General features: G+C 34.3%; 1 protein-coding gene across 7 annotated transcripts in view; it reads left to right on the forward strand.

Moving 5' to 3' along the window:
* ROCK2 (Rho associated coiled-coil containing protein kinase 2) overlaps window positions 1-23,791 on the forward strand; it is a 141,717-nt gene that overhangs the window by 94,744 nt on the left and 23,182 nt on the right. For all 7 annotated transcript variants that reach the window (XM_081264357.1, XM_081264359.1, XM_081264361.1 and 4 more), the window contains 13 exons: window positions 5,183-5,327; window positions 8,127-8,265; window positions 10,718-10,809; window positions 12,180-12,339; window positions 13,540-13,612; window positions 15,561-15,640; window positions 16,010-16,058; window positions 16,763-16,898; window positions 17,077-17,168; window positions 17,359-17,605; window positions 18,622-18,728; window positions 20,771-20,930; window positions 22,832-22,992. In XM_081264357.1, coding sequence (XP_081120483.1) covers window positions 5,183-5,327; window positions 8,127-8,265; window positions 10,718-10,809; window positions 12,180-12,339; window positions 13,540-13,612; window positions 15,561-15,640; window positions 16,010-16,058; window positions 16,763-16,898; window positions 17,077-17,168; window positions 17,359-17,605; window positions 18,622-18,728; window positions 20,771-20,930; window positions 22,832-22,992 — 1,641 coding nt within the window. The remainder of the gene's footprint in view (window positions 1-5,182; window positions 5,328-8,126; window positions 8,266-10,717; window positions 10,810-12,179; window positions 12,340-13,539; window positions 13,613-15,560; window positions 15,641-16,009; window positions 16,059-16,762; window positions 16,899-17,076; window positions 17,169-17,358; window positions 17,606-18,621; window positions 18,729-20,770; window positions 20,931-22,831; window positions 22,993-23,791) is intronic.

Raw genomic sequence — 23,791 nt, forward strand, 5'->3', positions numbered from 1 at the left:
TATTTTTTTAATTCACATAAAGAAAGTCATGTTACTTATACCCCTTGGCTTATAGTTTATTGTCATGAGAAGTCTACACATGTTACCATTTTATTTTTATTACACTTTTCTTCTTTCAGTTTCTAGTTTGCCTTTACTCTCCCTATAAACAACCAATGTAATGTGTTTACCATATGCTTTTTGAGTATTAGTACGATATAAATATACTTAGTTTGTATAAATAGTATTAGAATTGGTATCATTTTGTTTACTCCTGTCACTTAGCCTTGTTTTTATAACTATCCCTGATTAATATAAGTGAGTTCATTGCTTCTTTTTTTTTTCCTTTGGTATCAGGGATTGAACTTAGGGACACTCAACCACTGAGCCCTATTTTGTATTTTATTGAGAGGCAGGGTCTCACTGAGTTGCTAAGCATCTTGATGTTTTTGAGCCATCTTTGAACTCATGATCCTCCTGATTTAGCCTCCTGAGCCACTCGCATTACAGGCATGCACCACCACAGCTGGCTAGTTCATTGCCTCCTACTGCTGCATTCCATGGTACCTTATCGTTTGTCTTATTCCCCTGGCATTGTTTCCTAGGTCATCCCCAGCTCCCTCTCATCAACAAAACAACTGCTTCTCTGAGTATAAACTTAGAAGTGATATCACCATACCAGAGGGCTCATTAATAAAATATTGCCTGATCTCCTTAAAGCTATAAATGTTCATAACCTGTTCCTAGTAGTGCGTGACAGATCTTGTCTCTTCATATCCTCAGGAACTTTTCCCATTATTCAGCTAAGGTTACCATTTCCATTGGTATAAAGTAGTGTCTTTTAAAAATTGTGTTTGTTTCTTTTTAAAATTATATTTATTTATTTTTATGTGGTGTTGAGGATCAAACCCAGTGCCTCACATGCTAGGCAAGTGCTCTACCCCTCAGCCACAGCCCCAGGCCCCTAAATTGTGTTTCTTAACAACTTATGATGACAAACCTCTCTTTATATACTTGTCATTGACTTCTCTTTTGTGAATCACCTGTGTATCTTTTGACTCTTTTAAAACTGACTTCTTGCTGACAGAACCTGTTGTGATCCAGAAAACTTGAGATAATTTATAATCTAGCCTTTTGGAGAATAAATTTGAAATCCCCTTATCTATAAGAAGACCAGATGCTCAGATCATTCTTCAGTTATGTTGGCTTTCTATAAAACATTATGTCATGATTAAAGACAAAAATAAAACACAACTGTGAGATTATAATTTAGGAGGACTAAAGTAAGTTGGTTCTATCACAATTAAGAGTTGGTATTTCTCTGATTTCTGACATAGATAAATAAATAAAGGGTTAATCACCATTTTCTGGATACCATTCTGATATTCTCTCTCTCTCTCAGAGGAAAAAAAAAAAAGAAAAAAACTTAGCACTTGGGGTGTAGCTCAGTGGTAAAACCCTTGCTTAGAATGCGTAAGCTCCTGAGTTTAGCACCCCCACAGCACTGCAAAACACACACACACACACACACACACACACACACACACACACACACACACCCCACCCACCCTCTACCTGGGTGTGAGAGTCATATTGTATATTGCAGTGGAGGTTTCTAACAGCTGAGAACAATTGTTTTAAATGACTTAAATTAATTGGATGTGTTGGCCTCATTCATTGTCTGAACTCCCTTTCAAAACCTTTACCACCTTTTATGACATGTTCTAATGTGTACCATTTGATTAAGTTGCTATATTTTTTCTTTTTTTTAAGTCTATTAATATGATGAATTGTGTTTATTGATCTCCATATATTGAACCAACCTTGCATCCCTGGAATAAATCCCACTTGATCGTGGTGCACTATCTTCTTGACATAAATTACTGTATGTTTTAAAAAGCTAATTAATAAATTGTTCATGTCTTAACTCTTCTACAAGTGACATCAATTTGTAAAATATAGGTGTGGCTACTCATGTTTCTGAAAAAAAAACTTTTTTCTGAAAAATGTATATTAAAAAAAGAACAGAAATTGGAATTGCTGAATTATTGGAGCAGTGCAGGTAGATTATTCAGAAGCCATTCCTCTTTGTAACCAGAGCTCTGATGAAAACAATAGGTGATAACCCAGCAGGGGGACTGGGATAATCCAGGCAGGCAGCTTTGTGTGGCTGTGGGTACTACAGCAGTAGAAGTGGAAGTGGATTCTAAGCCATTTGGACTACTGTGCAAGGCATAACAGGTGTATATCTCTGAAAAGAATGCAAGTGCTCATTTTTAAAATTTTAAAATTAAAAAAAAAAGTTAAAACAGACTGAAAAGCCCCTGCCTATTCAACCATTCACCTAAGGCTTTTAATGCTTCTGATGAAGAACTCCACATACAATGTTTCTTTTCCACCTTCATGGGAAGCATTTTGAGTGGTTTCTGAGACCAGCTCTTTAATATCTCTGATTGGCCAATTTATGTTTTCATAAACTCTCGTTTTATGAAATTTTGTCAGTTATAAATACCAGATATACTTAGCAAATAAACATTTAGTCAGATGCATTTAAAATAATTTTGAGGAACCTTCTTGAAAATCTTGCTCTCTAGCTTAAAACCCTTCAGTAGATTTCTGACACCTGCTGGATAAAGTCTCCACTCCATAGCTTGTCTCTGAAACCTCTTATGATGACATGGCCCTGCCTACTTTCACCTTCTTTCTGTATCAGCACAGAGTTCAAGAGTTACCATACAGTTCTTTTTTTTCTGTGGCATTATTTCCTGATTCCTAGTCTTCAGATATGCTGTTTAATAGTCTGCCTGGAAAATTCCTGCTCATACATTGAAACTTGGTCCAGAGTTTGCTACCTTGTAAAGCTTGTTAGGTTGGTTCCACATGTTGGTTTCTTTTTAGAGCATTATCCTTTTCTTTCTGTTCTTTTTGTTTTTGACACTACAAAACATATAAGACTTGACTTACACTTTCTCTGCCTCAGCCCTGGAATCAGCCACTTCTTTATATTCTCATTTCTTTTATTAGAGAAGAGAGTTTTAAGTCAGTGTTAGGGGCCCACATGCTCATTGCTCCTGGAGTATCATCACTTCTAGGCTGTCAGTACACAAACTTAGGTGTTACATACACTTGATGTGCTAAATCACATTCCCACATGTGTTTATACTTAATTTTGCAGCTCTGTTTGTGCATTATATATTCATTGTGGTTCATATAGACACCTTTGACTCATGTCCAATACCACAGGGTTCAGTCTAGTCTTCTTTCTTTTTTGTAATTTCTTAGATATCAAAAAACTGCTGAGCTGGGGGGGTCATGGCTCAGTGGTAGAGCGCTCAACTGGCATACATGAGGCACTGGGTTTGATCCTTGGCACCACATAAAAATAAAGTAAATGTTCTGTGTTCATCTACAACTAAAGAAAAAATATTAAAAAAAAAAAAACTCTGCTGGGTTTTTTGGGGATGTGGATGTGGCTCAATGGTTGAGTACCCCTGAGTTCAATCCCCAGTGGCTCACACTTATAATCCCAATAGCTCAGGAGGCTGAGGCAGATGGATTTTGAATCTAGAGCCGTCTCAGCATCTTAGTGAGGCCCCAGGAAACTCGGTGAGACCCTGTCTCTAAATAAAATACAAATAAGGTCTGGGGATGTGCCTCAGTGGTTAAGTGCCCGAGTTCAATCCTCGATACCAAAATACAAAACACCTGGTTCACATTATCTGTCATGTATTTTCTTCTACAACCCTAGTATACACCTAAAATTATTTCATAACTGCCAAACCCAACTGTTGTAGCTAACAGATTTGCTAACATTGTTATGTATTTCTTTTGTTTTTAGCCTTAGAGTATCCTATTAAAATGATGTTTTCTTTGGGAGGCTGACAGGAGGATCATGAGTTCAAAGACAGCCTCAGCAAAAGCGAGGTGCTAAGCAATTCAGTGAGACCTATCTCTAAATAAAATAAAATAAAATGGGCTAGGGATGTGGCTCAGTGGTTGAGTGCCCCTGAGTTCAATCCCCAGTACTACCACCCCTCCCCAATGATGTTTTCCAGAGTTACTTGGGGCTGCTCTTCCAGTTCCCATACAGTGAAGTTATGTGATTCATTTATAAAACAGGTTCAGTTTTTACAGTTTTGTATGTGAATTTTTCCCTGATTTTAAGAATTAAAGCTGTATAAGATGTATGCTCAGAGTAGGGTCTCTTGCTCTTTATCCTTATTACCTTATTCCTATTACTTCTTCTTTCTACCCCTTTCCCACATACTCCCTGCAGGTATAAATCAATCTCTTTAGTTTCTGATTTATCCTTCCCATATTTCTTTTAAGCAGAATCTGACTTGTCATAAATGTACATTCCATATCCATATAATTTGAGAACTTTTCCCATGTGATAGTTCCTAAATATCTTAAATATCTTTTTCAAATATTTATTTAAAAAACCTTAATGTGTTATCCAAATATTCTGGGGGTAGAACATTAATTTTCCAAAAGGAGAGTGCTATTTGCATAGTTTACTCAAAAGTGTTTATTCTGCAGGCAGGTAGTTATTGAAACTGATATTCAACTTTCCCTTCTGACCTTCATCACATGGAATTTTCCATTTAACTGATTTGAACTTTATTGCACTTTATGAACATGCTTTATATAAGGTCATTCTTGTTCTTTTTTTAAAATGCTCTTTTTCTGTTCAAGCCATAATATATCTCCATTCCTTTAAAACCTAAATTTTCCATCTGTCGCAGTCTAACTTTATATCATTTCTTTCTTATATTTTGCCCTTTCTCTCCTGCCTTTGAACCTTTTAGGCTAAATAGGCTTTTGTGTGTGTGTGTGTGCGCGCGCGCACATGTGTGTGTATGTTTAGTAAGAGTTTAGCTCTGAAGTCTCATATTTTAAATTCTAATTTCTATGAAGCCGTGCAAGTTCAGAGGTTTTCTTTAACCTAATAAGTCCCTATTAAATTTTTCTGCAAAGTATAAAATATAGGATAGTCCTTGGTAAAAATGAATTGTATTGGCTCCCATAATCCAGACATTTTTATGCATTTCATAATACATTTCAATTCCCTGTACCCAAAGCCATGTTGGCAGTGAAGCTCTGTTAGTGGCAGTGTGTAGTCACTCTCTACCTAAGAGTAAACAAATAAGTTTCATTGATATTTCTGTATATTCACAATGGTCTCTTTCTCTGCTGTTTGTAGACGGGCATGGTACATTGTGATACAGCAGTTGGAACACCTGATTATATATCACCCGAGGTTCTGAAATCACAAGGGGGTGATGGTTATTATGGGAGAGAATGTGATTGGTGGTCTGTTGGTGTTTTCCTTTTTGAGATGCTAGTAGGTGAGTAAATATTTTAAGTTGTTCTTTTTTCAAAACTCTTTCATAACACTTTAGTTCAATCAAGGATTTGGAAATATAAGGAAATGGCATGTGTCCTAGGGAAGACTGAAATTTCTGGAAATTTTGATATAGTAGTAAATAACATGAACCTGGCACAGTGATTAAGTGGAATAAGTAGAGCATGAAAGGAATTAAAAGTATGTTGTTAGAAAATATTTCTTCAGTAGACCCTTTTGAGTTAAGAAAATGGTAGAGCAAGAACAAGTTTACAGCTACTCAATTCTAAGATTTTTGGGGGGTAATTAAATATAAGATTTTACTGTTTGTTATAACAAACAGTAACAGAGAACTAAAAGTAACTTTTTTTCCTGTGGTGCTGGGAATTGAACCCAGGGCCTTGTGCATACTAAGCCAGTCTACCACTGAGCTACAACCCCAGCACTAACAGTACTTATTGGTTTATGTAGTTTTGTTTTGTATTGATTTTGTAAAATGTATTCCTTTTATTTACTACTTGTATTTTTTGATTTGTAATTCAGTGGAATGAATTTTTTTTTGATATTTCAGATTTAGAAAACTCAAGCGAATTCAGTCATTTCTTTTACTTTGACCAAATCAAAATTTGAAAAACTTAAGTGTTTCAAAACTTTTTTTTATGTGTCATAGACTTCATTTCTAACATTTTCTATTCCTAAGCACTGGGGTCACAAAACCTGGATGAGGACAATTATGATTGCTTTACTTGTCTTGGGATGAGGGAAAATATAACTAAGATTTAATTACATTTAGTACTTTTGTAAGTATGATAAGGCTAATAACATTACATGGAGTTTTTTGGATAATCTTATTTGTTATAAATATTTTAAACATAAGGCTGATAGAAATATGTTTTTGGAATTACAGAATTTATTTTCTAGATGAGGACCCTAAAAGAAATTGATAGTATAAGAAATTGATAGTATAAAATCTATAAGAGTATGATTATTGCTTAAAAAATTAGAAATGTTTAGTAAATCCCAAATTTAAATGAATACTATGGAGCTTTTTTTGGTATAAATTGGCTTGTTTTAGTGATGATCCAATATATGTGTCATTGATCTTCTTATACTTGGTTTCATATTGTAGTATGACCTACTTTGTTTTGGGGCCTTTGTTGTTGTATTAAGTCTCTTTTTACATACCATCTGGTACCAGTAGCTGTCTGTTCTCCCTCCTCCGGTATGTGATCTGATGAAGCATGAAGATGTATCTTGCAATCTTTTGAAAGTAGAATATATTCTCTTACTTGCTTTGCCTCTTCCAGGGCTTTAGAAAATAGGTACCTTTGAACAAGTAAATTGGCTCATTTGAATAGGCCATTTAGATTTCCACTACTATTTTCAAGTCAGAACTAAATTAGAGTTTAATGGCAGTGATTTACAGTATTCTGAGCCTACTGCAGTGCTTGCTTATGTTAGTTGGCAGTGATCTTCATTTAGAAGATTCTACCACACTAGAAAAAATTACACTAGAAAACTCTTGAATTCAGTGCTCTCCACCCCAAACCCACCTTTGAATTCAAACAACAATCTGAATATACCTTTTGAAGTTTTGCATTGGCTGACTTAGAATAGTTGGCCAGCACTCAAGTTACTTGGCCTATAGACATATAGGGCAGGGCCTTTACCTGCTGTGGTTTTTGATGGGTAGTGACCAGAACTGTTCCTTTAGGATTTTCTGTCTTTACACTTGCTTCAGGGGCTCTTTATGATAATCAGTAGTTGGCGACAACACTACGTTGGGAGATAATTTCTGTCCCTTTCTGGCTCTAGCTATTTGTCATTTTAGGCAGGTCACATGCAGTCACTCTGGGCCCTGCTCCCTCTTATGTGGAAGAATAGACATGCTCTGACTCTCAGAGCAGCACTGTCCAGTTTGTCATGATAAAGACAATTTACATCTACACCAGCCAGTGTGGTTGCCACTGAACTGTGGCTGATATATGTAACTAGGGGGCTGCATTTTTCACTTTTTTTCAATTTTAGTTTAACTTTAAATTGCCACATATCACTAGTGGCTGCTATATTGTATAACAGCTCTAGAGACCCATCTCAAGATGCCGATCCAGCTCCGGCATCAAAATACTCTGGTCTCATCCCACTTCAAGACCCTTTCTTTTCTTAAGTTAAGAACAAATTCTAGGGCTGGGGATGTGGTTCAAGCGGTAGCGCGCTCGCCTGGCATGCATGCGGCCCGGGTTCGAGCCTCAGCACCACATACAAAGAACAAATTCTAGGCAGGCACAATGGCGCACACCTGTAATCTCATCAGCTTGGGTGGCCGAGGCAGGAGGGATTGCAGGTTCAAAGTCAACCTCAGCAAAGGCAAGGTGCTAAGCAACTCAGTGAGAGCCTATCTCTAAATAAAATACAAAATAGGGCTGGGGAGTGTCCCTGAGTTCAATGATGCATGAAGATGTATCTTGCAATCTTTTGAAAGTAGACTATATTCTCTTACTTGCTTTGCCTCTTCTTCTAGGGCTTTAGAAAATAGGTACCTTTGAACAAGTAAATTGAAAAACATAGAAAACACCAAATTTTAGAGTTAGCATTGATTTTATTTTGTTTTTAAGGGTAGAAGGATCATCATGAGTCTAGTTAAAATTTAAATGTTTTCTTTGTACATTTCTGTATTAATTGGGACTCCTGTCTTTGTTTTCCATGCATGTGGCAAATTTAAAGTTAACATTTAAAAATTAGGTGAAAAGTGTTTAATTTGCATCCACTATTACATTCAGCATCTTCTTTCTTGGAATTTTAGGGGACACTCCATTTTATGCAGATTCACTTGTAGGAACTTATAGCAAAATTATGGATCATAAAAATTCACTATGTTTCCCTGAAGATGCAGAAATTTCTAAACATGCGAAGAGTCTCATCTGTGCCTTCCTGACAGATAGGTAATGTACAATGGATTTCTCTGTAGAGAAGCCCCATTACTTTTAAATTTGTAGAAATGAAAGCATGTCTAATTTAGTTACATATGAAAAACATCTCTCTCATTAACCAAATTGCATTTAATTCTGGGTTATCCTTTTCCTACTGTTTAGCCTTGTGTTAGGTTACCTTTAGCATTTTGGTTGGGCAGCCCAGTTGTAATTTAACCTCAATCCTCATGCCTAAAACCATTAAAAAAAAAAAAAAAAAAAAAAAAAGCGTAGTAAGCTTTAAACACATTTGAAAGAAATAAAACCTTTGTCTTCTTCCCATTTTACCTTTTTTTTTTTTTTTTTTAGTTAGAAACAATGCCTTTATTTGTTTTTATTTTTATGTGGTGTCGGGGATCAAACCCAGTGCCTCATACATACTAGACAAGAGCATTTAACAATTTATAATCTTAAAAACTGTTTGTGTTTGATATGAGAGTACCTCCTTCCCAACTCTCTTATTCGCATTTGAATATGAACAAGTCTATTCTGAAAATTTTATATTTTTTAAAACAAATAGATGAACAAAGGTGAAAACCTGCTTCAAAAAGAAAAGCTAGCCCAGCAGCAGTGATGTGCCTGAAATCCCAGTGACTCGAGATACTCAAGCAGGAAGATTGCAAGTTCAAGGCCAGCCTCAGCAACTTAGTGAGGTCCTAACCAGCTGAGTGAAATCCTGTCTCAAAAATAAAAAGAGTTGGAGATGTGGCTCGGTGGTTAAGTGCCCTTGAGTTAAGTCTCAAGTACCAAAAAAAAAAAAAAAAAAAAAAAACTAGAAAGCTATTTTATTCCTTCATTTCTCTTCTGATGTCCTCTTCTATATTTTATACTTGTGATAGAGGTCATCCTAGCAAAGGTCATCCGCACTCCAGTCCAAACTCATTCATCAGCTTTGTAATCATGGGGAAATTATGTTCTTTCCTTGGGAAATAATTTTGCTCATCAATAAAATGATGGGCTTAGATTAGGTAACTAATATTACCTAGCTTTTCTAGCTCTAATATACAACATGCACACCTTATTGTTTATAAGCTAGTTGCTGTTAGTGCTGCAATAATGATGCTTATACATTCATCATTACACATTTTTTGTGGGATAAAATCTTGAAGGTAGAATCCTGGGATATACATTTTCAAATTGAATGATTTTATAAAATTGACACCACCACCTGCCCCCACCTGAAGCTTTATTGGCACATTTTTTTAAAAAACAATAACTGTTTTTTCTCATCAAATTTAATGTTGTTGTTATTGTATTGCAGTACTGAGGATTGAACCCAGGGCCTCATATATGCTAGACAAACTTTCTACTACTGGTCTCCATACCCTTTTTAATTTTGGGACAGAGTCTTGATATGTCGCCCAGGATGGCCTCAAACTTGAGATCCTCCTGCTTGAACAAGTAGTTGTGATTACAAGCATGCATTATCACATCCAGCTAGTATATAATTTTTTTCATCAAATACAATTATAAGTTATTTTATCTTTATTCTTTAGGCAAATAATTTTTGAGTTAGTCATTTGTATAATAAAATTTTAAAACTTGTTTATATGAATAATGAAGAATCAATGCTGATAAACTCAAATAAACTTGTATAATGTTAGATTTGGGGATTCAATAGGGTGGGTGGGGATTGCATTGTAAAGTAGGTACAGCATATATTAATGAATGGATTACGATTTGTAGATTTGCTTTAGCAACTTGTTGGGAGAGGAAACATTCTAAGGATGATTATATGTGAATATTTTGAACTATTTTGAAAATAATATAATGTCATAAGTTTGGCTAAGAGTATGTCCTTTAAAATGCACAATTTTTCTTGTTCATGTTAAACTTAGCTCCAGGAATACACTTAAAGCAAATGCTTTTTATTTCCATCCAGTCTTTTTTTTTTTTGGTCTTTTTTTTCCTTACTGTGCTTGGGCTCAAATACAGGGCCTTGTGTGTGCTAGAAAAGCCCTCTACTACTGAGCTACATTCCCATCCTATACAGTCTTCATTGAACAGTCAAAAGAATGAAATCCTTAATCATATTTTTCTTATAGAGTGATAATTTAATATAAATGAAGAGATAATTTATCAGAATAAATATGTATAGCTCTAAACTTAATATGTGAATTTTTTTTTAAGTTTGAAACATGTAGGTGAATCTTTTTACTTGACAGTCTCACATATTTCCATTTTTCATAAACAACAGAAGGAAGTATATTTTACTTCCATATTGTTTGCTTTATGTCAAGTCTTTTTAATATATCTAGAGCAATCAATTGCTATAAAACTCAGATTATTTTAGAGAAACACTTAGGCTGAAGCTGTTTTTTAAAAATCTTATTCATTTTTTATCCTTATTTTGGTTAAACTGTTGAGATGAGTTAATATTTTTTTATTATTTTATTGTAATACAGTCTTTAACTGCATTGTTTAGGGAGGTACGACTTGGGAGAAATGGGGTAGAAGAAATCAAACAGCATCCTTTCTTTAAGAATGATCAATGGAATTGGGATAACATAAGAGAGAGTAAGTCAATAAATCTAATATTTCCATTCCATTTAAAAATCTCATAAATTAATTCCACTTTTTGCATAACAGGCATGTTTGATACACTTTATGCTAACTCATTTTTAAATTAAGATTACATTCCAAATTTTTCCTGTGGCAGCATTTATAAATAAATTACTATTTCCTCAATATCTTAGCAAACCAATGTGTACTTATTAGTATTTCCCAATTCTTTTATAATAAGTATTGTATGTTTCTTTACTTGCCAAAGAAAATTCTTATATGATTTTATTTGGACTAACAAATCAAATAATTATTTATGGAGACTGTACTCTGGTAAAGCATAAAATAATAATTTATTTTTACTTTGTGTACCTATGGCATTGATTCATTTTAAGGGTAAGAAATATTTCTATTTATGCCCTTCAATAAATGAATGGATAAAAAAAATGTGGCATCTATACACAATGGAGTACTATGCAGCAATAAAAAATGACAAAATCATAGAATTTGCAGGGAAATGGATGGCACTAGAGCAGATTATGCTTAGTGAAGCTAGCCAATCCCTAAAAAATAAATACCAAATGTCTTCTTTGATATAATGAGAGCAACTATGAACAGAGCAGGGAGGAAGAGCAGGAAGAAAAGATTAACATTAAACAGAGACATGAGATGGGAGGGAAAGGGAGAGAAAAGGGAAATTGCATGGAAATGAAGGGAGACCCTCATTGCTATACAAAATTACATATAAGAGGTTGTGAGGGGAATGGGAAAATAAACAAGGAGAGAAATGAATTACAGTAGATGGGGTAGAGAGAGAAGATGGGAGGGGAGGGGACGGGGGATAGTAGGGGATAGGAAAGGTAGCAGAATACAACAATTACTAATAGGGCATTATGTAAAATTGTGGATGTGTAACCGACGTGATTCTGCAATCTGCATTTGGGGTAAAATTGGGGGTTCATAACCCACTTCAGTCTAATGTATGAAATATATGTCAAGAGCTTTGTAATGTTGTGAACAACCAATAAAAAAAAAGGAAAAAAAAAGAAATATTTCTATTTAAAGAATGTAGAAAACTGAGGACCTTAAGGAATATATGTGCAGGTTATTACTTACTACTTAAAATTTTTGACACCTAGAATAATATCATATACCTTTCCTTATATAACTGATTAATTGTATTAACTTGTATAACTAATTAATCTATTACTGGTCTTTAGTAACAAATTATTCACAAAATCTTAATTTTGTGAAATGATAAAATGGAAGATGTGTTGCTAAGATTTTGTGTAAAACATGATTTAATCATATTAATAATATGTCACAAACATAGAGGTGGCTTGTTTCTTACATTTTGCTTATGAATAATTCTTTTCTTTTAATAGCGGCAGCTCCTGTAGTACCTGAACTCAGCAGTGACATAGACAGCAGCAATTTTGATGACATCGAAGATGATAAAGGAGATGTAGAAACCTTCCCAATTCCTAAAGCTTTTGTGGGAAATCAGCTGCCTTTCATAGGATTTACCTACTATAGGGAAAATCTGTATGTGGATTATTAAATGTTATTATTTTCCTAATCTAGCTATAAAGTGACATTTTGAGAACTATAGGAGATTAAATGTTAATTTGTTTTAAATTCCTAAATTTAAATTTAAATTCCTAAACTCTCAATTATTTTTAATTTTACTATATGATTTTTTAATGTTATACTCATTTACACATTATTGCAAGGCACTGTTGTATATGAAGTAAGAACAAATACCAGTTTTTGAAAGGAGTTTGTCATTTCATGAAGGATACAAGAGAATTGTATAGTCATAATGGAGGGTAGAATGTGATGTTGCCATAAGGAAAGGATGCCAAGAGAATCTGAGATGGACTGGTTGTGGTGACACACTCCAGTAATCCTGTTGACTGGGGAGGCTGAGGCAGAAGGATCCCAAATTCAAAGCCATCCTCAGCAATTTTAGAGAGAGAGACCCTAAGCAACTTAATCACATTTCTTTTGAGTGGGTTAAGGGGGGAAGGTCACATGAGAACTCGGGGAAAAGGTAGCATTTTAAAAGCTGGTAGGAAAGGGATTTGAGTGGCCAAGATATGGGAAACTTAGGAGAGGATTGTGCCAAGCCAGGTAGCTAAAGAAAAGTTGAGAATGTAAGCCTATCTTGAGCAGAGTAGTGTGGTTCAGTGCACCTCATACAGAGGGTGTGTGAGCTGTATTGTGACTGGAGGACTTGTTGAGACTGAGATTTTCTTACCTATAATCTCTGCACAAATCCTGGCCAAAACAAAAATCAATAATTGTTGACTGCAGTGAGTATTGGATGTAAGATTAGAAAATAAAATTGGCACTTGGGATGAGCAGTGGAGATGATTGCTGTGTGCTCTACAAAGAGACTTTTGACTGAAGTTGTTTCTTTCTAGAAGATGGAATAGAAGAAAAATTTAATAGTTAAAGAAATTAAAATGAGTTGATTAAGAGGAAAATGGATTGCATGTAATGACTCCATGTCCCTATAAAATTAAAGACTTGGTCACCCGATAAGAAGGAGCGGCAGGAAAGTTTGCATTTTAAATTGCTGGGAAAAGTGTTCAGAGGCAAAAATACTGCTTTATCTAAAATAAAGTGAAAAGAAAGAGAAATCTTTGTGGTTAATATTTAATTCTGAGAATAACTTGGTTGAATAAGACAAAATGGATTAAAATGAAATGCAAAAGATTTTATTTTTCTCCTCCCTTCTAGGTTATTAAGTGACTCTCCATCTTGTAGAGAAAATGATTTGGTGCAATCAAGGAAAAATGAAGTACGTATACATGTTTACTACTCTAGTTAAGTCACATGTTCAAATATACATATTTTTTCCTCATATTTATTGGTACTGGGAATTGAAGCAAGGGAGTTTTTACCACTAAGCTACACTCCAGCCCTTTTTAATTTGATTTTGGGGGGTGGGCGGTACTAGGGCTTGAACTCAGAACCTCATATAAGCTAGACAGATACCCTACCACTGTGCTACATTTCAGTCTGCCCTTTTATTTTGAGACAGTCTTGCTGAGTTCTGAGCCTAGCCTTGAACTTGAATCCTCCTGCCGTGGCCTCCAGAGTAGCTGGTATTACAGATATATGCCACCACGCCCAGCACTCCCGTGGCTTTTTAAAAGTTCATTTGATGCTACTTTTTAAATCATGAGATGGTATTCCTTATATAATACAGTTCACCTTAACATTACAGTGCTTAATTAAATGAAGAGTATCATTGTTCCACACAGGATGGCTAGTAAGAAGGTGAATTATACATTGGTTTAGGCTTAGTTTTAGTAACAAGTGATAGAATAGGTTTGTAAACAGCTCTGATGCCAGTTAGATAATTTTATGACCTTAGTGCTTAAAAGTGTACAAATATTAACCTATCAGGTACAGAAGAAGGAGGAGAGAGATTCAAATTCTGAATTCCTTTTAGGATTGTGTTTATATAAAAGATTTTCTATCAAACTGTATTTTGTGACTGCTGTAATTTCTAACTGCATACAAAACTAAGCCATACATGTACATCCACATACATGTAAATCAAAATCATTTTCTTCAAATTATGAAAAGTAAAAAATCAGGTTGGATAATTTGGGTATGACTTTTATTAGGAATTTTATAAAGTATAACACACATTTTATTCTTTTTTCTTTTAATAGGAAAGCCAAGAGGTATGTTGTCAACTACATTGAAAAATGAGCGGAAAAAACATCACTCTAGCAGTGTTTTAATATAGTCACAGTCCAGCTCCCGTTTGGAGCACTTCATCGACCAAAGAGATGTTTCCAACCTTTTCCCTACCAAGTATTTCTTTTAATATTCGTACTGTGAATCTGTTATTTAAAATATACATCGTGTAATTTTCTGATTACTTATTAAGGGTATGTAACTGGTAGAAAGAACATGTAAAGTGTGATAACTAGTGTGCTCAAATAAATGCAGTGGCAGCCCAAAACACTTAAACTTGATTAGTTCATTAGCCTGTTTATTCTTATAGAGATTTTAAGATAAATGATTAAGAAACCATGGAGAATATAATCACTGGGAAGAATAATGAAAAGAATAGTGGCATTGGAATCTAATAGTTCTGGGTTAATTTTTACATTACCACTTACTAACTGTGATGTCTTGACCTGGGTTACCTGTTTTGAATTTCATTTTCTTGACCAAGTGGATGTAATGCTACCATTTTCTTAGGGTTTTTGTTAGAATTAACAAGACAACATTTGTAAATACCTGTCATTGTATCCAAGACACCACAGGAACTTAAAAATCAAATCCTTAAAAAGGAAATAATATTGTAATTTTGTTTGCTTGAAGACCAGCATAGCTAGGGAAAGCTACTGAGGAGAAAACTTGGAAGAGGAAGATATGAAAGAAGAGCTTATATTCTCATTTTATAGTATTTTTTAGTATATATATTCAATTAAATATTCTGAATATTTGTTTCAGATGTAGATCTTTTATCTTTATCTCATAAACACAAAAAAGTAACCATATTTTCAAATGATAATCTATAGAAGTGTGTTAGAAGAAAGTGTGTTCAGACAGATGTGTAGTATGACAGAAAAAAGAATGGGGAGAGTTTTTTTCTTTATCAGTAAGGGTCATACTAACCAGGCACAATTATACCATTATAGTGAAGATTGCAGAAAAACAAAATAAGCTTCTCATTGTTGTCTTTTAGTCTGTTGTCTTTAAATATAACCAAAACAAAGTTTCTTGTTTTTTGACAGATTCAGAAGAAACTATATACGTTAGAAGAACACCTCAACACTGAGATACAAGCCAAAGAAGAGTTAGAACAGAAGTGCAAGTATGATTTGTAGCTAAATATTTTATTTGTTTTTTTATTTATTGTTTGTACTGGGACTAGGACCCAGTGGCACTCAATCACTGAGCCACATCCTCCATGCTTTTTATATTTTTATTTAATGACAGGGTCTTGATAAGCTGCTTAGGGCCTTCCTAAGTTGCTGAGGCTAGCTTTGAACTCAAGATCCTCCTACCTTAGCCTCCCAAGTCACTGGGATTACAGGCATGTGCCACTGTGATTACAGACATGTGTCACTGTTTAGTAAATGTTCAAGCATTTACTAAAGAATAGAATAAATAAATAGTATTTATGTAATTATTTTTAACTTTATAATTATTTTATTTATTGTTTCTTCTTGAAATTATTTAGATCTATTAATACTCGTCTAGAGAAAACAGCAAAGGAACTAGAAGAAGAGGTAAAGTTGCCCTATACTTTTTATTAACTTTTCCACCCCCTGTGCGAGAGATTGTACCCTGAGCCTCATGGATGCTAGGCAAGCGCTCTACCAGTAAGCACATTCCCAGCCTTTATTAATATTTGTTGATAAAAATCCTTGATGTCTGTCTGGCTTACAGAGTTCTGTTAATACCATGGTAATATGTATCTTGATACAAGATAGTAAAACCTACTTTGTACCACTGGAGGACAAGACTGAAATTATAGGGTAACTTCTGTTTAGGCTTCATTCTATTGTTTTTGCAAACTTGATTTTTTGCAAGCTTGATATTTCAAGTTTAAAAAAATGCATTTCTATTTGTGGTTAAAGGCATGGTTTAAAAACAGAAAGGGACTATCGTTTAATTGCTATTTATAATACTTTAGACCCATAGTTAGTATAAAATAATGATGGCTAAGTAGTGATGGAAGGTTACAGGAAGTTTGACATTCAATACTAAAGAAAACATTTATGATCTTGATTGTTTAAGAGTAGTGTGATATTTTCCAAACAAGGAATATATTTTATAGTTTTTCAAAAACAGTGGTAGTTTGTTTGTTTGTTTCTTTCTTTCTTTCTTTATTTCTTTGGTTTCTTGCCTGTGTGAAATAGCTGAAGTATTTTGTTTTGTTTTAGTTTTTATACATATTTCTTTTTGATAATAATGTTAATTATTATTTCAGATTACCTTAAGGAAAAATGTGGAATCAGCATTAAGACAATTAGAAAGAGAAAAGGCACTTCTTCAGCACAAAAATGCAGAATATCAGCGGAAAGCTGATCATGAAGCGGACAGAAAACGAAATTTGGAAAATGATGGTTTGTGGAGTATAACATTAAATACTTATCAGGAAAATAATTGGAGTGTGTGTGTGTGTGTGTGTGTGTGTGTGTGTGTGAGAGAGAGAGAGAGAGAGAGAGAGAGAGAGAGAAAGAGAGAGAGAGAAAGAAAGAGAGAATGTTATTGTAGCTTGCTACTGAAATGCCTTTTATATAGTTAACAGCTTAAAAGATCAACTTGAAGATTTGAAAAAAAGAAATCAGAACTCTCAAATATCTACCGAGAAAGTGAATCAACTTCAGAGACAGGTAAGTTGATCTCCGTTTGTAAAAAGAGATTTGAGTTTTATTTATGACTGACTGTTAATATTAATTTTAATTGGCAGTGTTTCAAAAGGCCTGTGCCTCTAATTTTAGAAGGAAATCCTTTAACATTTTTAGTAAATGAATGTATTTTCATCTTACACCTCTGTTTTTTTGTTTTTGAATGAAATAACAGCTGGATGAAACCAATGCTTTGCTGCGAACAGAATCTGATACTGCGGCTCGATTAAGAAAAACCCAGGCAGAAAGTTCCAAACAGATTCAGCAGCTAGAGTCCAACAATAGAGATCTACAAGATAAAAACTGCCTGCTGGAAACTGCTAAGTTAAAACTTGAAAAAGAATTTATCAATCTTCAGTCAGCTCTAGAATCTGAAAGAAGGGACCGAACCCATGGATCTGAGATAATTAATGATTTACAAGGTATATAGATTGTACCTGAATTACTCTTAATGATTTGCATTTTGGAAATAACTTGAAATGATGGATAATGTTCTAGAGTAGCACATTTCTGAAGGAAGCACTTTGTTGTAGAAATATGTTGATAAAAAACTTATAAAATTTGAATTTATTTATAAATTATTTCATTTAATTTATGAACTTTTTCATATACTTTCAAATATTATAAGTGTTGAATTCCTTAGGTGGTAAATTCTGGTTGTAGGAAAACTGTAAAGCACTATGCCAGCAAGTATAAAACTCTTGCTCACAAAAACGGCTTCAAAATATGAAGCAGTGGGGCTGGGGTTGTAGCTCAGTGGTAAAGCACTCACCTCCATGTGTGAGGCACTGGGTTCAATACTCAGCATCACATAAAAATAAATGAAATAAAGGTATTGTGTGCCACAGTCTTGGCTGGGCACAGAATCACGAGCCACTTACAGCTTTGTAGATTCAAACAGCAGTTCTTTATTCCCGAACTCACACCGGCCTCTACACACACGTTCTGGGGAAATCCAAGTTCTGCCGCACAATTCACGCCCCCAAAATACTTTCTCAATTCCACGAGAACGGGAACTCAGGCAGCAGGATACGCCCTATTCCCAGCAGGAATAACCTTAAACCTGGAACTGCCTTAAATCCAGATTGTCCTAAACCGGGACGCCCTAAACCCAAATTATCCTAAACCGGGATACTTCCTAAAACTTGCAGGATACACCCTAAACCTGGATCCACCCTCGTCCTTGAGCAGGGTCACCTTTCTCAAACACACATGCAATGTCACAGTGAATTTCCAAGGCAAGTCCATTTAACATGAGGTATGCTGGCAAGGAAATTTCGATGCGTCATTCCTGCTTGGCAATGGCCCTCAGCAGTTGTGTCCATCTATAACTAAAAAAGATTTTTTTAAAAATGCAGCAGGTTCCAAATTTTTTACTCTTAATTGAATATGTATAACTTTCTAGGTATGTTGTTTTTTAAAATGTTGCAATTTTTAGGTAGAATATCTGGTCTAGAAGAAGATTTAAAGAGTGGCAAAATCTTACTAGCAAAAATAGAGCTGGAAAAGAGACAACTGCAGGAGAAATTTACTGATTTGGAGAAGGTAAGATATGCTGAGCATCTTTTTGTGTAAGAAAATCACAGTAGAGTTTGAGAAGAGTTATTTGAAAGTAAGGGAAATCACTAACTGGAATATTTTCATATGCTTACTTCCATTTCAATGTGGTTCTGTAGACAAGGTGGTCTGCCGAATGATAGCGATATGGCAGGGATGTGTATTGAGGGAATAGGCTGAGTCTTCAGTCTGAGAAGATCAGACAGGTTGGCAAGGTAAAGGTACACTGATTGGAGAAGATACTGTGAACAGAGGCAGGGAGGAAAATTAACAAGGCACCCTTTGTTTATTTAAGTACAGATTATTCAGTATTTATGGAGAACAAAGTAGGGATCAGCAAATTTTAACATTTTAAGGGGGGAAATGGTAAATATTTTGGGTTTTGTAGGCCATATACTTTCTGTTGCAACTGGTCAACCCTGCTACACTTTCTAGAGTAAAGGATGTGGCTGTGTGCCAGTGAAATTTAAAAAGAAAAATAAACATCAAGCCAAAATTGGTCTAAAGGTCACTAGTATGCTCCTCATGTAAGACTATGGGGAATTCAGAGGCCAGAGTGAGGGTACAGGGCTAGGCATAAGCTAGATTAGGTAAGATATTAAAAACTCTATTAAGAAATTTAGAAGGGGTTGGGGCTGTGGCTCAGCATTAAAGTGTTCACCTAGTATGTGTGAGGCACTGGGTTAGATCCTTGGCACATAAAAATAAATAAATAAAATAAAGGTGTTGTGTCTGACTACAACTTAAAAAAAAAAGAAAAGAAACTTAGAATAGAAACTCTTAAGGGTTAGCCACACAACGACATAACATCGTATGATCTTACTAGAGGTATAGGTAAAGTAGATCATTAGTTAAGTGTACTATGCAGAGAATAGATTTGAGAAGGATAAAACTAGAGGCCAGGAGGCTAGTCAGAAGCCTTTTTCACTAATTCAGATAAGGGATAATAGAAACTTAATTAGGGCAATGGCTTAAAAAATAGAAATGTCTCAAAAATTTGAGAAAGGAATATTTGACAGCACTTAGTAATTGATGAGATGTGGTATGAGAATAGTAGTTAAGGATGAGTCCTGACATGTTATTTAGTGATGTCATTAATCAATAAAGAATAAAGGAAAATCACATGCAGAGGAGATAATGATAAATCCATTTTAGTCCTCTTAAGTTCTTTGGAGATACCACCTTAGAATGTCTACAAGGCAGTAAACTCTGGTAAAAGCTAGGAGTATTTGAGTCATTGGTATATGTAAGTAGCTGAAACCACATGAGTGAAAGAGCGCACCTGGGAAAAGACTGGGTAGAGTTGTGATTATTCAGAGCAGAGTAGATTATTCTGTTGGTAGATTATGTAGTTGGAAAAGTCATTTTAGTATTAAAGATTTTATTTTTAAAAAAACTACCTGCATCATATTTGTGATATGAACAATAGAGCTCAAAGAATTAGAAAATATTGACAGTATATATAGGAAATAGACTGCTGTTATCAAAATTCTCAAGTTAAAATAGACTTCTCTGTGGGGATTATAAGTGTATGGTAGAAGATCTTAAGGGTTTTTCCCTTTTTTCTCCTTTTAATATAGAAGAGGGAAACATTAGATATGTTTTTAAAAGTTGCAGAAATAATGCTGTAGGACAAGAAGCATTGTGGCTGAAGAACACCAGCAGCTGAGGGCAGCTGGAGGAACTGCAGGAAAGACAAGAGCCTGATGGGAGCCAGGTGAACACAGCATCACCAGTGCCAAGGGACAGCGTCAGGGCTGCAATGAGTTCAAATAAGAGAAGTGTCTTGAATTTGGTATTGAGAATAGTGCTGGTCACTTTGATATTCAACAGTCTTAATGCAGATCTCCAAGCAGTAGAGGGGAGGTGTGGCAGAGGGAGTGAAGGAGTAGAGGGAACAAAAGTTTTGATGAAGAGGGGAGGGAAGATGCTCAGCATTTTTGTTAAGCCTGATTCAGTTTTGAAAGTTTTTAGAATTGTGAGCCTTTTTTTTTTTTTTGTTTATAGCTGTTCGTTTAAATCTTTAATAGGAAAAGAGCAACATGGAAATAGATATGACATACCAACTAAAAGTTATGCAACAGAGCTTGGAACAAGAAGAGGCTGAACACAAGACTACAAAAGCACGGCTAGCAGATAAAAATAAGATCTATGAATCCATCGAAGAAGCTAAATCAGAAGCCATGAAAGGTATGCACATTTAAAAGTTTTCCTGCAACATCTTCCCCCAAAAAAAGATTTGAAAATGATACTGGTCTAACTAGCATATAAGTTAATGAGTATTTTGGACCCAGGTATGATGAAGATGTTACCTGAAATTGCTCTGAGCCATTTGATGCTAATAGATAACAGAGTTAACTTTCCTGCAAACCAATTTTTATCTTGGAATTAGGGTAATTTTTAAGGTAATTTAGGTTTCCCAGCTGACCATTTATAATTATTATGGATTTTTTAAAAAGTTCTTTTTTCTTGTGAAAGGCTTAAAACTCAACAAAAATTGCATTTCATATTTAACAACTTAGCAAAAAGTAGTCTTTTAATTTTTACATGTAACTGAATTGTAGATTAAGTTTTTGTTTAAAGCATTAATTCAGGATCATAAGAAATAAAATGAGTACTTTATTTAGAAGTATCTAATTAGAAGGAAATTAATGAACAATGTTTCCTTGTCCATGGCTTAGTAAAGAGAATTGAATTTTTTTATTACAGTGTAATTTATGCACAATAAAATATGTATTTATGTAATTATCATCCAACACAAGATATAGAATATTTGTCACCTCAGTATATTCCTTTTTGTCTTTCTATTCTGTGCCCACATTATGTGATTGTTTTTCTAAAATGAGTACATTGATTTATTGGTTACACTCTGAACTGATGAAAGTGAACCAATCCAATGTAATATAAGTACCATTTTTCAAACTGTTCCAACACTAATAGAAGATACTTGATGACTTCTGTATGTTACGCATGAGTGTACAAAAATTAGATGGTATTCAAATCGGGGTCTGAAGCATTTGGTCTTTTTGCTGCATGTCATTGCCTTCTTGGATTAAGAACATACTAACCAAATAATTATTAGCAGCATGATCTTGTCTAGTTAAACTTTGTATGCTTTGTTTTCTGTAAAGGAACAGTAATGGTGTTGTTAGGTTACTGTGAAAATCAAGTGTAGTTACATGTATTATTAATGATACATGAAGAATTTTCATTTTTCCTCACTTCCAAATACTGTTCATTAACTGAAAATTCATAGGTTTAATTTTAAACTAATAAAACTTTAGATGATAATTATAGGTATGAAGGAGTGGAGGAACCTTAACTGAATTTGAACTAAAATTCTAATCAGTACATCAAAAGGTGATCCTTTAATGACTTGCAATTCATATTGAAATCACTTTTTTAGGTATAAACTTTGCTTTTCACTTGAAGATTAAAGAACTTTAAAAGCTTTTTTTATTTATGAAACAAATTAGGAGCTTACAGCTAATCATTTACAAAAATAAAAGAAGGTATAAAGAAAAATGCAAAAGATGACCCATAATCCTACTATTCATGATAATATTTTGTGTATTTTCTACACTTTTACTGTAAAAAAAAAAATGATGAATATTAACGAGTGCTACACATGTATTATCTCACTAGGAAAGTAGATATTGTTCTTTTCCTAGAGATAAGAAACCTGAGTCCCAGAGAGGTTAACTTGCATGATAAATAGAATCTACCCTGGAGTGTTTCAAAGTAAAAATAGTAACACTGAGAGACATACTAGCAGAAAGTAGTAAAAAAGTATTTATTTAAAGACATAAGCATTTTATAGAATTACAAAATGAAAATATTTTGTTTCTGTGAGAATTGGTGTAATATTGCGAACTGTGATATATTTTAAACCCTGCAAATAAAACTTTATTTTCAAGCATAAAATTTTTGCTATTTCAAATGTATTGAGAGGAGTGATAAATATTCTAGAAATGAATAAAAATATAATAATGAAGTAGCATCATTTACTTTCGTTTTTATTGGCACTGTATCATATCTTTGATACGCTCTTTTATTTGTAAATTCATGATCATGTTTTCTCACTGTAATAGAAATGGAGAAGAAGCTTTTGGAAGAAAGGACTTTAAAACAGAAAGTAGAGAACCTATTGCTGGAGGCTGAGAAAAGATGCTCTTTATTGGATTGTGACCTCAAACAATCACAGCAGAAACTAAATGAGCTCCTTAAACAGAAAGATGTGCTAAATGAGGATGTAAGTATGAATTTTACTAATGAATAATAAGCTAGTTAATGAATCAATAATAAACTAGGTTTATTTGTAAAGGTCTAATGGTGAGTTCTTAATATTTTATAATTTTTAAAATTTCCCTATTGCTGGGTATGGTTGCTCATACCTGTAATCCCAGCAAATTGGGAGGTTGAGGCAGAAGGATGGCAAGTTATGAGGCCAGCCTCAGCATCTTAGCCCTGTCTCAAAATAACAAACTGTAAGAGCTGGAGATATAGTTCAGTATTAAAGTGCCCCTGGGTTCAATCCCTAGTACCGAAACAAACAATAACAACAAAAAAACCCCACAAATTTTTCTTTAAATGTTTTATGCAATCTGTAGGATACATATATAAAATATTCTGTATAATACACTTGTTGCTTTTATTAGATTTTGATAACATAATAAATGAGTCATAATTTAATAATTTTAAGTTATTTTTACTTCTAAACTGTGGGGGTCTTGTTTTTTGTTTCGGTTTGATTTTTGTTTGTTTTGATACTAGGTTCAGCTGAACCTTGGGGTATTTTATCACAGAGAGACATCCCCAGCCCTTTTTTTATTTTGAGACAGGGTCTCACTAAGTTGCTTAGAGCCTTGCTGAGGCTAGTCATAAACTTGTGATCCTCCTGTCTCAGTCTCCCACATTACTGGAATTAAAGACATATGTATAAATTTCTTAGAAATATTTTACTGTGAAATGAATGGGCTACCTGAGGGCAGAAATCTATTTTTCATCACCATATTTGCTGCCAACTTCATTGATAAGAAAAATCAAAACAA

The sequence above is a fragment of the Spermophilus citellus genome, assembly GCF_964194105.1.
Source record: "Spermophilus citellus genome assembly, chromosome: 13".
Lineage (NCBI taxonomy): Eukaryota > Metazoa > Chordata > Mammalia > Rodentia > Sciuridae > Spermophilus > Spermophilus citellus.